Source organism: Aythya ferina (genome assembly GCF_964211825.1).
Source record: "Aythya ferina genome assembly, chromosome: 31".
Taxonomy (NCBI): Eukaryota; Metazoa; Chordata; class Aves; order Anseriformes; family Anatidae; genus Aythya; species Aythya ferina.
The window spans coordinates 1,890,444-1,905,949 of NC_140328.1; the positions used below are offsets into that span (position 1 = coordinate 1,890,444).

The following is a 15,506-nucleotide window of genomic DNA, read 5'->3' on the forward strand; positions in this document are numbered from 1 at the left end:
CTCATAAAAGACTCTCAGTTCGATCAAGCATGACTTCCCCTTGGTGAAACCATGTTGACTGCCCCTAATGACACTTTTATCCTTGATATGCATGGAGACAACGCCAAGGCTAAGTTGTTCCATCAGCTTTGCAGGAATGGAGGTGAGGCTGACTGGTCTATAGTTACCTGGGTCATCCTTCTTTCCCCTTTGGAAGACTGGAGTAAAATTTGCTTTCCTCCAGTCCTCAGGCACCTTTCCTGATGCCCATGACTTACCACACATGATGGATAATGGCTTAGCAATCACTTCCACCAACTCCCTCAGCTCCTGGCATGAGCATCTTGAGCATCCCATCGTGACCCGTGGATTTATGGACATCCAGAAATGTTCAGTTTTCTTCTAAACAAAACCACATCTGCAGTGCACACATCAATTGGCAGACACATTCAAGCACGTCCCTGCAGTGATACCAGTCCCTATAGGTCCAAATGTCCATCTGTGTGGGTGCATGGAAGACCAGCCCTGTGACTTTATCATGCAGTTTAGGAATACATAATTTCCAGTGAGCACAGGGAGATGGTCTCACATGACGAAAAACCATTGATACACTCAAAATATTACTTGGTACACCTGATATATTTTAGAGGTATTAATTTATTGCAAACAGAGATATGAGTCCTTCAACCTCTTGGCTAAACACACACAGCCCTTCCCTGTGACAGAAAAGCCCTAAGTGCAACCCCCAGCCCCATGTTATGGCTGCAAGAGACCCCTACAAAAGAATAAAGGCAGCCGTGGGCAAGGCTCTTGTGCCCTTGCCCTGTGGCAGCGCTATCGGGTCTGGGTGCAGGTCACCGTGGCATACGTCGTGGGGTCGCTCATCTGCTGCACAGGACGAGGCTTTAGGGAGGAAAAGAAACCCTGTTACTTCAGCTGCTGACTGTGAGCCCTGCACAATGAGCAGGCACCAGGCTGCAGAAGTGCAGAAAGGAGCTGTGCACAGCTGTGCCATGACTCACCCTGTCTCGTCGAACGTGGGCGATGGTGGAGTCTGTGGGGGCAAAAAATTACACACCATGAGCCCTTGCTGATTGGAGGGGGTGAACCCCCACGAGCTTTGGGCATCAGCTGCCTGGGGTTAACACTCAATGCCTGACCCCTCCCATCACCCTGATCTGGGACGTGCATTAAGCAGCAGTGGAACAGAGATGCTGAGGTTTTGATGTCTTTCCACCATTCTGTGGCATCGCCTCTCTTTGCACAACTTGCAAACTGCTCTGTGCAGGCATGGGTGAACAAGGTCGTGCTGCAACTTGTGCTAAGTGCACATCAGGTGGGGATATACCTATAGCGTCGCCCAACCACAACATCCTCCCTTGGCTGCTGCCTGTGGTTTCAGAATGAGCTATAAAATGTTTTCCCCAGCAGTGCAAGAAAACAGAGCCACATCTTTCGTTGCTGTGATGTGCTTTGTGTAGTTCTTGAAGCAGAAATGACACTGAAGAGAAACTGAAGAAAGGACAAAAGCAGAGGCTGAAGCAGGGGAAATGCTGCCTGAGGCCAGAGCTGGTGTGGAAGGACCCCCACGGCAAATGGACTTTGTCCCTGGGAGCACTGGGATGCTGCCATGTCCCTTGTGCAGGCAGCAGCCCCACTCTGCAAGCAAGGAAGAAGCAGGACATGAGGTGCTGGAGAGAAACCGGGCCTTGATGAACAGGCAGGGATTTTGTATGTCCCAGTAGAACATGAAGTGCTGGGATTCCACCTGAGATGTGTGCACGGCTTCCTCCGAGGGAGGACGTAGTACTCACATGAGACTTCATCATGGTCTGTGGTTTCCATCTGTGGGCTGTCAACGTGCTGCTGCCTGGAGAGGAATGGAATGGCTCTAGGGTGTGCGTTTGTGGTGAGGTTGCCACATGAGAAACTAACTTGGGTCGTGCTTTCCTACATCATGTGGTGAACTGGAGTGCAGAAAATAGCAAGCCCCATCCTCCCTGCTTCCAGCACAGGGAATGCAGCCACACACACACAGAGAACGCTACCCCTATCCAAGGAGCACCCCAGGGCCCCACCATGCACCCAACTCCCTCCAACAAACCCCACAGCCAGCAGCCCTTGGTGCTCACCTTGGACATCTCCCTCTGCAGGCACCTGCAACAAGAACAGGGGCTGAGGTGCGCAGGCCAAGGTGCTGCCCAGCCCTGGCTCCCATCTCGGGGCTGGGGGATGAAGGCTGAAGCTCCCCAGCTCCCTCAGCACCCTCCCCAGCTGGGCTGCCCACAGCCATCACCCCCAGGCACCGTCTGCCCCAGCTGTGCACCCCCAGGTTCCCCACCACCACCTTTCCCACTGCACCAGCCCCATAGCAGAATCCCCACGGCCTCAGCCTTTCCATCTGTCTTCCCCCACTCCCTCACCTTTCCTGATGGCAAACCAGCTGCCTGCAGCCAGGAGGACAAAGCCGACAGCCGCCACTGCAGGCACCATGGTTTTGGGGAGGGCATGGGGGATCCAGGCATGGGGAGCTGTGGGACAGAGGGTGTGAGGGCAGCGGGGTGTGATGGGGAGATGCAGGGAGCAGGACGTGCCCGTGCAGCTGGCACAGCTCCTGCCTGGTAAAGCTCGTGCTTCTCCCCTTGCCCTGGGGAAGGCAGCCCACTCCCCATGCTCGGGTTTCTGGGGGTGGAGGGAATCTCTCACCTGGGGGTGATGGACTTGCTGGGGAACTCACCACATTGCCTGGCAGGACAAAAGGACACGCTTAGTGTCTACAGTGCACCCAGAGCCTTCCCAGAATGAGCCTCAGCCCCATGGCCACATCCCCCCATCGACAGCCAGCACCATCCCCAGGGAAGGCATAAAAGTGCCCACAGCTGTTGTGCCAACATGGGCCCCCATGGATCTGCTGTCTAAATTCCCTCATAAGTGGTTAAGTATAGCTTGGCCAAGGTCTGCCTGCCCATTAAATATGGCACCACCACTCTCATCTGTCTGTGATTCTGGGGGCTAGAGGATCACACAATCACAGAATGGCCAAGGTTGGAAGGGACCTCTGAAAGTCATGGAGTCCAGCCTTCTGCTGAGCAGGATCAGCTAGGACGCACTGCACAGAATGGCATCCAGGTGGATTTGGAATATCTACACAGGAGACGCCACAGCGTCTCTGGGCAGCCTGTTCCAGTGCTCTGTCACCCTCCCAGTAAAGAAGTGCCCCTCACACCCAGATGGAACTTTCTGTGCTTCAGTTTGAGCCCATTGTCTCTCACCCTTTCCCTGGACACAACCAAAAAGAGACCAGATCCATCCTCTCAACACCCTCCCCTCAGATATTTATAGACATGGATGAGGTCTCCCCTCGGTCTCCTCTTTTCCAGGCTATACAGGCTCTGTTCTCTTGGCTCCAGTCCTCTGATCATTTTGCAGCCTTCCTCTGGACTCCAACCAGTAGTTCTATGCCCCTCCTGAACAAGGAATCCCAGAACTGGGCACAAAATGCTTTGTGTTCCATGCAGGGAAGTGATTCCTTCCCAGGAGCTCTCGCCCAGAGAACAAATTCCCTCTCCCTTGCCATCACCACCCCACACACAACTCTCTTCAGTCACCCATCCCCACGCTCAACCTCACCTGGGGAGCTGCAGATGTCCTGGGTGGTCACGCCAGCATCTGCACCTTGGGGCACAGAGGGATTTGTTTAGAGGGAGTGAGAGCTGGGGCACCCACACGCTTGTGCCCATGTCCCTGCTGCTGGGTCCTTCCCATGTCCTAGCTGCTGTGTCCTTGCCCAGCTCATGACACTCATCCCACTTGCCCTGCCATAGGCTCATCAATGCACAGCGCAGACCTTGCAGCATCCCTGGTTCATCCAGCATTCATCCACATCCACAGCCCTTGCTCTTTGTGCCTGAGTCCTGCACTGCCCAATCTCTGCAGCAGAGGTGGTGCTGCAGGGACAGGGCGACCCCTTGAGAACAACTCTCTCTCTCTAGGGGCTGCCTTGGAGGAGAGGGAACACTCCCATGGGGGAACCACCCCAGAGCCTGCTGCAGCACACAGCTCCAGCCTCAGCACAGCCATGTGGTGGCAAGTGCCTCCATCCCTTCTCACCCCTCCAGCCCGGGGATGTGTCTCACCAGGGACATCCAGGATGCGGCCAACACTGAGGGCAGAGCTCACATGTTTCTTCTCATTCAACGCCTCGTACCCACAGGTATATATTCCTGCACTTCTTGACGTGATGTTCAGGACCAGGGAGTAGCTCAGCTGCCCTTGATGGGCTTTCTGGCTGTACACCTCCATCCCATCCTTGCAGATGATGATTCGTCTTACATGTGACACCACAGAGAGTATACACTGGAGCACAACTGTGGTACCTGGCTGAGCAGAAGTTGAGTTCATTTGGAGAGCAGGAGCTCGGAGATCCCCTGCAGGAGACACAGCAGTGAAGGGCTGCCATAGGGCAGAGCTCATGGTGGTTGGGCTTCCAAGTGCCCTGGGTCTGGGAGGGAAGGACTCACGAGTACCTGGGGAGCTGCACATGTTCTGGGAGGTCATGCTGCCACCTGTACCAAGGGGCAGAGAGGGATTTGATGAGAGGAGCAGTGTCCAGGCTCATCCTGATTTCCCTGCTCCCATATCCCCTCTGACCAAACCCTCACTGCTAAGCAGGAATCATTACATCTGCGTGTTCTCATGCTCTATCTCTTCAATATGCCCTCAAACAATGTGAATTCCAATCCCATTTTGGGTGGATGTCTTGTTCCAGGTGAATCCCATATCTCCTTAAAAAATTCAGCAGTCCTAGAGTCTCAGAACAACACGCCAGAAAATTTATGGTGCTGGAGAAGCGTGCCCCTTGCTCAAATGTGTATTATACTTGGAGGAAGCCATCCCCATCCTGCTTTCCCCAGAGCAACTCTGCCCCACACTGCTGCATCACTGCCCCACACACGCTGTCCCCATCCTCCCCTCTGCCCACCACTGGCCTGTCCTGCCCCCTGCAGCAGCCCTTCAGCCCTCAGCCCCCATGCCCAGCAATGCCCCAACTTACAGAGTGCCAGCAGCAGGACGGCAGTGCCAGAAGGAGACAGCCTTGCCCATGGCGCCTGCCACAGCATCTTTTGAGGCGCTGCTTTTGGGGAGCAGCGTCTGCTTCCAGTTTCTGCTTTGCTCTGAACTGGGGACAGTGAGACAGCACCTTGCGGTTCAGCTGGGGGCTGTGCTGTTAGCTTTCTGTGGCCACCTGAGCCTGGCCCACAGCCAGAGGCTCTCATCAGTGGGGGCCTTGCCTAAGAACCTGCTACATCCGCTGCTTTTGTTGAGCCCCCACTGTTTTTTCTCTCCTCTCACACACTGCAGCATACACTAGTGTCCCTGTAAAGAGCTCCTGCCACTTGTGCCCACTCGTATTTGCTCTCTTCTGACCACGTTACTCTGCTTCTCTTCAATGTCTGCACAAATGATGGCATCAGGGGAATCCTGCACCAAGGCCTAAGTGACTTGAGAGCTCTGGGGCAGTTGCCAAGGCTGTGGGCAGATTTCTCCTTCATCCTGTTGGTGAATCAGCTGATGAAGAACTCTCAGGGAGTCTCAGCTGGGGCCATAGTGCTGCCAGCACAGCACTGTGGGAGCCATCGGCACCCACACTTTGACCCTCATGAGAACACACAACAACCAGTAAAAGCAGAGGCTTCGTGTTGAAGGCACCTGAGTTCCCCCACGCTGCTCTCTCAATTCCCTTCCTCGAAGGAAGGCACTTAGCCAAGGGAAGCAGAGCGGTGGCAGCACATCCCTTGGGCATGCTGCCACAGCTGCCTTGAACCCAACAGCAGCGGGAGTCTGACAAATGTCTGGGGGTCATGTTCTGAGCATGAGGGAGCAGACTGGGGACAGCATGGAGCCCAGTGGGACATCAGAGCACCATGGGGACAGGGACATCTCCAGGCTGCCTGGCAACACTGACACCATGGCTCCATGATGGATGATGATGGGGGCAGACAGCAGCAGGAGCAGGCTGAGGGCAGAGTGCAGGATCCAGACCTCCAGGGCCATGGCTGACCCTGGGAGAGAGGAGGAACACGGTGAGGCCAAGGTAAGCCTTGGAGGACGGCTGTGCTGGGAAAGGCTGGTGAGCAATGTCTGACCTCTGGAAGGGAGCTGGGCCTTGTGTGAGGGGCTGCTGCCTGTGGGAGACATGAACATGCTGTGAGTTGATGGAGGTTTTTGCTGGGACAACCCCAGATATTGAGCAGACCCTGAGCTCATGTCTTGCTTCCTTGAATACATGGTGAGCATTAACAACTGAGCTCATGTAAATTCCCAGAAAGAGGTTAGTAAAAGTGTGAGGGAGAGCTTGGAGCAGTAGTGGCACAGGCCAGGGCCTACTGATATCCCCAGACCTTGATTTTTACATGGGCACTGCAGAGCCCCATATCTCAGCAGAGGTGCTACTGCAGCTACAGGGGAACCCTTGAGGCAGTTCTCCATCCAGGGTCTCCTTTGGAGTAGGGGGAACACTCCCAAGGGGGAATCACACCCGAGCCATGCCCTGTATGATGAAGCACACAGCTCCAGCTTCTGCACTGTCCACATCCCACTAACCCCACAGCCCTGATGAAGGGTCGTGTCTCACCTGGCACAGACAGGGTCCAAGGAGCACTGAAAGGAGAGCACCCAAACTGACTGAGGACTGGCCATGAGGATGTGAAGAATGTTTTAACAATTCGTGTCCATAAAGAACAATTCTGTTTGAATCCTGTCTTCCTCTGGGCCCTGCACTGGCAATTTAATTCTTGAACCACAGATGCAGTGTGTCCCAGTCTCCCCCTCATTCTAGTCAAGTTATCATGTCTTCAGAAAATACTCCTTAAATTTATGAACCTGATTGCTTTTGTTATTCCGGACTTCTATTTCTAACAGTTACAGCCTTTTTTTTCCTGTCTTCTTCGAGATTAACTTAACACTGCTATAGATGTGACTGTCCCTGTGAATGGCTGGGGAAGAATGTTTTAATTACTCGTGAAGCGTCAATAAGAAAGCTGTTTGTGTTTGATGTCTGGGAGTTTCAGAACAACTGATAATAACTAGTGACTGTTATGGGATACTATGCGGATATTTGGTATCTGGCCAGGGGGCCAAGAGATTAAGAGGAAGGAAAAAGAAGCTGAAGGACGGCTGGGAGACAAGACCTGCAGATGTTCTATAAACTTGTTCTATAAAAAAAATGTTCTATAAACTTGGTATGGTGCCAAGTGAGTACAAAGGGGAGAGGAAGACTACGAGCCTTCAGCATGAAAGACCCCTAGAGACCCCCAGAGGAGACTGATGCGCATGCTCCAGTAGGAGGGACTGGACCCCTGAAGCTAATTATAATAATCTATTTTTTTAGAAGTAGTTATGAATATGTATTAGTATAGGAGCATAAAAATCAGCTGCTTGATGTAACTGGTGTGCGTCCTGGTGGAGCGGAGCCTTCCGGTGCACCCAGCGCTGTTTGCTTACCTCTATTCCTTTATATTCTTTCAATAAATCCTATTTTTTTATTTAATCCTAATTTGAATCCTGAGCCATTTATAACAAGGACACGGAGCATTCCCTTCATTCCCTGTGGTCTATCAGAGCCTGGATCAGAGACATCACCAGGACACTCATCAGCCTGCTGTGCTTCACATACTACTATCTACTGATGATATTGCAGACAGCTGTGGAGGAAGCTGTTTCTTGTAGTCTGAGGGGAATGAAGAAAGCTTTCAAGGCCTTGGGACGGTTGGTGAAAGAGTCTGAAGCACAAGTCTCGTTCTCTTCCCTCCATCCATTCTGGGGTGGTGACATTGTATGGAATAGAAGGATCTGGTCCATAAATGCTTGGCTCCGTGACTGGTGCTACAGGCCCAGCTTTGGGTTATTTGGTAATGGCTGGTGTTATAAGACACCAGGCCTGAGAGAAATACTTGGGAAAGGTTTATCTCACAGGGTCCAGAGGGTCCTGGGACAACAATTAGCAGGGCTCATTTGGAGAGCTTCAAGCTATATCCGCAGAATAATGGGGTTGTAGCAGGGCTTGTAACAGTGGGGCGGTGTTCATCTGATTCGTGTCAATATGGAACAATGCTAGGGCCGCATGGTATGATGAATGTGACCTTCTGTCTTACATACCCTTCAGTAACCACAAGTCTAAGAAAAACAGAGTGGTTAATGTATAGAGTTCTTTTATTTTGCAAAGGAATGGTCCAGCAATTCGTGTCAATAGAGAGCTTGAAAGGAAAGCTTTTAGGCTTTTCCTTGAAGTCTCTAATATCTCGGGGAGGGGGGGGGAGAGAGGATTCAGAATAACTGCTATTATGACTATTGCATGGGACACTATGCAAGTCTCTGATATCTGGCCAGGAGATTAAGGAGAAGGGGAAAGCTCAAGAATGTCAAGAATGACTAAAAGACAAAGCTTGCAGGGGACGCTGCACAAGTCTCTGACATCCGGACAACTTGCACAAATGAGAAGGACAAAAGGGTTGAAGACTATGAGCCTTCAGCATGAGACCCCCAGAGGGACCACTGGAGACTGATACCCATGCTCCAGCTGGAGGGTTTGGATTCTGGAAACTAATTATAATAACGCTGGTTTTTCAGAAGTAGTAATGAATATGTATTAGCCTAGAGCACAAAAATCAGCTGCTTGATGTAACTTGTGTGCGTCTTGGTGGAGCAGAGACTCCCGGCGCACCCAGCGCTGTTTGCTTACCTCTATTCCTTTAATAAATTGTAAACTTTGATTATAGTCCTATTTTGAAGACTGAGCCATTTATTACAACAATAATAATAACAATAATGATGATAATAGTACCACTGGCTGGCAGAGGGGCTCAGGCTGAACAGCATTGCACAAGCAACAAGAGTACAGAGGCTGAGCATGGGCAGGGGATGCAGCAGTGGAAGGGACAGAAATATATTTGGGAGAAGATGTACATGCTTCCCAGCTTAATGGAGTGCTGCAAAACTACGAGACAAATCTGGCAAAGGGAAAAGGGGCAGGAGGCCATGTAGGAAGAATACTGCCCTTGAGATACAGATAAAAACAGCAAGAGTTGCGGTGTGTGAGAGGACAGAAATAAGAGCGGGGGCTCAACAAAAGCAGCGGATATAGCAGGGGCTGAGACAGGTTAATCATTGATGGCTGTGGGCCAGGCTCAGGTGGCCTCAGAAAGCCCACAGCACAGCTCCCAGCTGCACTTCAAGCCTCTGTCCCACCATTACCAGCTCACAGCAAAGCAGACACCTGAAGCAGACGCTTCTCCCCAAAAGCAGCGCCCCAAAAGATGCTGGGGCAGGCACCATGGACAAGGCTGTCTCCTTCTGGCCCTGCCGTCCTGCTGCTGGCACTCTGTGAGTTGGGGCATTGCTGGGTGTGGGGGCTGAGGGCTGGAGGGCTGCTGCTGGGGGCAGGATAGGCCCGTGGTGGGCACAGGGGAAGTTGGGAATAGCGTGTGTGGGGCAGGCGTGCAGCACTGTGGGGCAGAGTTGTTTGGGGGAAAGCAGGAGGCCATGACCTCTCTAAGCAAAGCTGTCTCTGCCCCATGCTTCAGGTGCTGGCATAACCACCCAGGACATCTGCAGCTCTCCAGGATTTCAGGTGCATAGAGGTGGGTCACAAAAATGACCGTGTCCTGGAGAAAGAGATGGGAAGAAAAAGGGGATTATTCCCTCACGGTTCCCCCTGTGAAGCCCCGGGAGAGCAGATTTTTCAAGCCTTGGCATGCAGTTGGTTTTGCCACCCATCAATCACTAATGCTTGCCTGGGGAATCCCTCTGCCTTCTCTCCAGGTAACAACGAGACTCCAGTCCTGTACCTCAACACTTCCAGTGCCCAGGAGGGGGAAATAGTGCTGCTTCAATGTACCCTTGATGAGCAGTTTCCTGCTACGCGAGTTTTCTTCTGCAAGAATGGGCTGGAGGAGTTCAGCCTGAAAGCCCAGCAGGGCAAGGTCATCTACGCTCTGGTCCTGAACATCACCTCCAGAAGTGCTGGGACGTACACGTGTGGGTACCAGCAAAAGAACAAGGAAAACAGGGTGAGGAACTCTGCTCTCAGTGCTCCCTGGACCTTGTCTGTGGCAGGTGAGACACGGCCCCATGGTGGTGAGGGTAGAAGGTTTTGGAAAACTGCTGGGGCTGGAGCTGTGTGCTGCAGCAGGCAGGGCATGGCTCTGGGGTGGTTCCACCTCGGGAGTGTTCCCTCTCCTCAGAGGCAGCCCCTACAGAGAGAAAGCTGCTCTCATGGGCTGTCCCCATCCCTGCAGCAACACCACGGCTGAGGCATGGGGCTGTGCAGTTCCTATGCAGAGAGAGCAAGAGCTGGGGATGTTGATGGACCCTGGGTTGAGCCCGGCATGTTCCAAGATCTGCCCTGTACATTGATGAGTCTATGGCAGGGGAAGTAGGATGATTGTCATGAGACAGGCTATTGCCTGTACATCAGCAACAGTGTGGGATGGTTCCAGAAGGGAGAGCACAGTGGTGCTGGTTTGAGACACAGAAAGGTGCCTGCTCAACAAGAACAAACAGGAAGAAAAAGGACTCGGGTGTGACGGTGTGCCAGGTCTTGGCCCCACTAAGAAAAACCCCTTTTGCCTCAAGGTGCAGGTGCTGGTGAGACCACCACTGATATCCACAGCCACACAGGTGATGACCACCATGAGGGTGTGCCAGCTGCACGGGCACATCCTGCTCCCTGCATCTCCCCATCACACCCCGCTGCCCTCTCATCCTCTCTCATTCAGCTCCCCATGCCCGGGTCCCACACACCCTTCCCTCAGGCACAGCGCTGGCAGTGGCAGCCGCCGGCCTCGTCCTCCTGGCTGCAGGCAGCTGGTTTGCAATCAGGAAAGGTGAGGGAGTAGGGGAAGAAGGAGGGAAGGTTGAGGCGGTGGGGGTCCTGCTGCGGGACTGGTGCAGTGGGAATGGCGGTGGGGGGAACCTGGGGTTGCACAGCTGGGGCAGACGGTGCTTGGGGGTGATGGCTGTGGGCAGCCCAGCTGGGGAGGCTGCTGAGGGAGCTGGGGAGCTTCAGCCTTCATCTTCCAGCCCCAAGATGGGAGCCAGGGCTGGGCAGCACCTTGGCCTGTGCACCTCAGCCCCTGTTCTTCTTGCAGGTGCCTGCAGAGGGAGATGCCCAAGGTGAGCACCAAGGACTCCTGGCTGTGGGGTATGCGGAAGGGAGTTGGGGGCATATTGGGGCCCTGGGGTGCTCCTTGGCCAGGGGCAGCGTTCTCTGTGTGTGTGTGGCTGCATTCCTTGTGCTGGAGCACGGAGGACAGGCTTTGTCAAGGCGTGGATTTCAGCTCAATACTTCATGTAGGAAAGCACCGCCCAAAAGAGTCTCTCACAGTGCCTCTTGTCCACAAATGCACACTCCAGAATGATTCCATTCCTCTCCAGGCAGCAGCACGTTGACAGACCACAGATGGAAGACACCAACTATGGTGACATCCAGTGTGAGTACTACCTCCTCCCTTGGGGGAAGCCACATGCCCCTCTGATTATGGTCACCCCTTCTTGTACACTGCCCACGCAATCCCACCACTTCATTTCCCACTGGGACATACAAAATCCCTGCCTGTTCATCAAGGCCCGGTTTCTCTCCAGCACCTCATGTCCTGCTTCTTCCTTGCATGCTGATCGTGGCTGCTGCCTGCAGAAGGGACATGGCAGCATCCCAGTGCTCCAAGGGACAAAGCCCATTTGCTTGGGGGGTCCTTCCACACCAGCTCCGGCCCCAGGCAGCATTTCCCCTGCTTCAGCCTCTGTTTTTGTCCTTTCTTCAGTTTCCTGTCAGAGGAATTTCTGCTCAGAGAAGCAAAAAGCACCGCGTAGCAATGAAAGATGTGGCTCCTTGCCCTGGTGGGGAAAACATTTTAGAGCTTGCTCTGAAACCACAGACAGCAGGCAAGGGAGGATGTTGTGGTTGGGTGACAGGCTATAGATATATCCCCACCCTACCTGCACCTCGCTCATGTTGCAGCATGACCTTGGTTTTCCACGCCTGCACAGAGCAGCGCGCAAGGTGTACTGGCTGTGCAAAGAGAGGAGATGCCACAGAAAGCTGGAAATACACCAAAACCTCAGCATCTCTGCTCCATCGCTGCTGCATAATTTTCATCCCAGATCAGGGTGATGGGAGAGGAAATGTGGCCGGGCTTTGAGAGATGACCACAGGCAGCTGCTGCCAAGGTCAGTGTGAGTTTCAGCCCTCCAGCAACAGGCAGCAAGGGCTCATGGTGTGTATTTTGTGCCCCCACAGACTCCACCATCACCCACAATCGACGGGACAGGGTGAGTCGTGGCACAGCTGTGCACAGCTCCTTTCTGCACCCCTGCAGCCTCGTGCCTGCTCATTGTGCAGGGCTCACAGTCAGCAGCTGAAGTAACAGAGTTTCTTTTCCCCCTAAAGCCTCCTCCCGTGCAGCACATGAGAAACACCACGACACATGCCACGGTGACCCGCACCCAGATCCGATAGCGCTGCCACAGGGCAAGGGCACAGGAGCCTTGTCCACAGCTACCTTTGCTCTCTTCAAGAGGGCTTGTGCAGCCATAACGTGGGGCTGGGAGTGCACTTTGGTCTTCTTTGTTTGTTTGTTTGTTTTTTTTGTCACAGGGAAGGGCTTTGAGTGTCTAGCCAAGACGATGTAGGACTCATACCTCCATCTACAAGACATTAATACTTCTAAAATATATGAGCTATACCAAATCTTACTGTGAGTGTATTGACTTTTTCTGAATAAAAGAAAACATCTTGCTGTGCTCAGTGGATGTCGTGTAAACCTAAATTGCATTATAATTTCATGGGAATGTTATTCTACCCACCCACGGAGATGCCCATTTTTGACCTACATGGGCAGATATCACTGCAGCGATGTCCTCGCATGTGTGGACCAATCGGTGAGTGCACTGCAGATGTGGTTTTGCTTGAATGACAAATACACATCTCTGACTTTGTTTTCCTGATGTCACCTCAGTCTCATGCACCCATATCAGAAATGTGAAGGAGCAGACAGAAAGACACCGATACACAAAGGACTGGCGGTGTCGATCTGAAGGGATGTGAAGAGCCTTGCAGACAGACCTTACAAAGAAGAACTACACCAGCTCCTTCCTGTTTGGGGTGGCTTTATTCAGAGCTCGCAGATCAGCACGGCTTTCCCCAGTGCTCTCTGCCTCTCTTAGAGAACCAGCTGCATCGCCTCTCCCTTGCTCAGCTTTTGGCATGCAGTGGGTGTTGAGAGCAGCTGGATTGAAAGAGCTGCAAAACACAAGGGAGAACAAGGAGTGGCCTTGCTCTGGCGGTGCCCACCATGGGGAAATGCTGGGAGCATGCAAGGAGAAGGATTCAGCCAGAGCACAGCCACACGAAGCTCACAGACTCCTGCCATCAGATGAACTTTTGGCTTGCATTTGCTCTCCAACAGCCTGCCCTCTTGCAGCCATCACTGCTGGGCTGGGGCTGAACTCACCTTCACTCTGCCCATCTCATCCACGGTGGCATCTGGAGGGAGAACCTGAGTTAGTGTCCAGCCACACACAGCAGGCAGGGCTTTCCCACCCCTCACCACCGTTGACCCCATGGTTACGGGTTGCCATGGCAAAGACATCAGCACTTCACACAGTGCCTAGAGGAGAAGGGTGAAGAAGGGCCTGGCACTTACAGAAATGGCTGGGGTCAGCAGAAGAGTCTTGAGCACTACCAGCACCACGCAGAGGCATAGAGAGACCACAGACAAAAGGTGCTGAACATCCTCAGCAACACTTCCTCAACCCCCCTATTTCTGGAGTGTGTCTGTGCTGAGAAGAAGGGGAGGGCCCCACCATGCCCACAACTCCCTCAGCACTGTAGGAGGTTTCTGGAGGGCGTGGAAGACAGCTTCCTGACACAGCTGGTTAATGAGCCTACCTTGGGAAATGCCCTGCTAGAACTTCTGTTCACAAACAGAGAAGGGCTGGTGGGAGTTGTGGTGGTCGGGAGCTGTATTGGGCAAAGTGACCATGAAATGGTAAAGTTCCCTGTTCTTGGCGAAGTCAGGAAGGGGATCAGTAAAACTGCAGTCTTGGATTTCTGGAGGGCTGACTTTGAGCTGTTCAGGACACTGGTTGGCAGAGTCCCTTGGGAAGCGGTTCTGAAGGGCAGAGGAGTCCAGGAAGGCTGGGCACTCTTCAAGAGGGAAATCTTACTGGCTCAGGAGTGGTCTGTTCACCAATTCCCATAGACGAGGCAGTGCAGAAGAAGACCGGCCTGGCTGAGCAGAGAGTTATTGCTTGAGCTTCGGAGAAAAAAGTGGGTTTATAACCTGGGAATTATAATTTTAATTAGTTAATTAATTAATTAATTATACACTTATATACAATGTACCTTTATTTATGTATATATATTATATTATATTATATTATCTTATATTATATTATATTATATTACATTATATTATATTATATTAAATATATAGTATAATATAACATATATTACAATTATATATTAAATATTATAATATTCTATCATTAATTATATTGCATTAATTATATTATATTATTTATTTTATAATAAATTATATATAATTAATATAAATTATATATTAATCTTGGAAGGAAAAGAGGGCAGGCCACTCAGGAGGACTAAAAGGATGTTGCGAGGTTCTGTAGGGACAAAATAAGAAAGGTCAAAGCTCATCTGGAGATTAATCTGCCTACTGCCATTAAAGATAACAAAAAATACTTTTATAAATACATCAACACAAAAAGGAGGACTAAGGAGAATCTCCATCCTTAGGGAGAAACTCCCCATCCTTAGGGGAAAAACTTAGTCACAAGAGAAGAGGAAAAGGAAAAGGTGCTTAATACCTTCTTTAACTCAGTCTTCAGTGGCAAGAGCAGTTGTTCTCTGGATACCCAGTACCATGAGCTGGTGGAAGGGGATGGGGAGCAGAACGTGGCCCTCACTATCCACGAGGAAATGGTTGACCACCTGCTAAAGCACTTGGATGTACGCAAGTCCATGGAGCCAGATGGGATCTTCCCGAGGGTACTGAGAGAACTGGTGGAGGATCTGGCCCAGCCGCTTACCATCATTTATCAGCAGTCCTGGCTATCAAAGTAGGTCCCAGTTGAGTGGCGTCTAGCAAACGTGAAGCCCATCTACAAGAATTTACGGCACTTACAGTGCAACCAGGCCATCAGGCCCAGTCAGCATGGGTCTATGAAAGGCAGGGCCTGCTTGGTGAACCTGATCTATTTCTATGACAAAGTGACGCGCTTGGTGGATGAGGGAAAGGCTGTGGATGTGGTCTACCTTGACTTCAGCAAGGCTTTTGACACTATTCCCCACAGAATTCTCCTCAAGAAACTGGCTGCTCATGGCTTGGACTGGCGTACACTTCATTGGGTTAAAAACTGGCTGGATAGTGGGGCCCAAAGAGTTGTGGTGAATGGAGTCAAATCCAGTTGGAGGCCAGTCACGAGTGGCGTCCCCCAGGGCTCAGTACTGG

At 52.0% G+C, this 15,506-nt stretch overlaps 2 protein-coding genes across 12 annotated transcripts in view; one reads left to right on the forward strand and one right to left on the reverse strand.

Annotated features, from left to right (window-relative positions):
• Positions 1-5,139, reverse strand: part of LOC311425473 (uncharacterized protein) — a 56,701-nt gene extending 51,562 nt beyond the window's left edge. For 4 of the 6 annotated variants that reach the window (XM_084501364.1, XM_084501363.1, XM_084501365.1 and 1 more), the window contains exons 1-5: positions 5,033-5,139; positions 4,506-4,544; positions 4,116-4,406; positions 3,610-3,654; positions 2,686-2,724 (exon numbers count right to left, since the gene is read on the reverse strand). In XM_084501364.1, the coding sequence (XP_084357490.1) occupies positions 2,686-2,724; positions 3,610-3,654; positions 4,116-4,406; positions 4,506-4,544; positions 5,033-5,099 (481 nt within the window). In that variant the 5' untranslated portion in view covers positions 5,100-5,139. Of the gene's footprint in view, positions 1-599; positions 883-1,001; positions 1,850-2,111; positions 2,137-2,402; positions 2,511-2,685; positions 2,725-3,609; positions 3,655-4,115; positions 4,407-4,505; positions 4,545-5,032 lie in introns of those variants that run through there. The other 2 variants (XR_014686342.1, XR_014686341.1) reach the window with 2 other exon arrangements.
• Positions 5,140-9,237: 4,098 nt separating this feature from the next.
• LOC311425474 (uncharacterized protein) overlaps positions 9,238-15,506 on the forward strand; it is a 32,589-nt gene continuing 26,320 nt past the window's right edge. Inside the window, exons 1-7 of one of the 6 annotated variants that reach the window (XM_084501372.1) lie at positions 9,238-9,360; positions 9,799-10,092; positions 10,612-10,862; positions 11,127-11,151; positions 11,413-11,468; positions 12,275-12,306; positions 12,425-12,781. In XM_084501372.1, the coding sequence (XP_084357498.1) occupies positions 9,294-9,360; positions 9,799-10,092; positions 10,612-10,862; positions 11,127-11,151; positions 11,413-11,468; positions 12,275-12,306; positions 12,425-12,446 (747 nt within the window). In that variant the 5' untranslated portion in view covers positions 9,238-9,293 and the 3' untranslated portion in view covers positions 12,447-12,781. Of the gene's footprint in view, positions 9,361-9,560; positions 9,618-9,798; positions 10,093-10,611; positions 10,871-11,126; positions 11,152-11,391; positions 11,469-12,274; positions 12,307-12,404; positions 12,782-15,506 lie in introns of those variants that run through there. The other 5 variants (XM_084501368.1, XM_084501369.1, XM_084501371.1 and 2 more) reach the window with 5 other exon arrangements.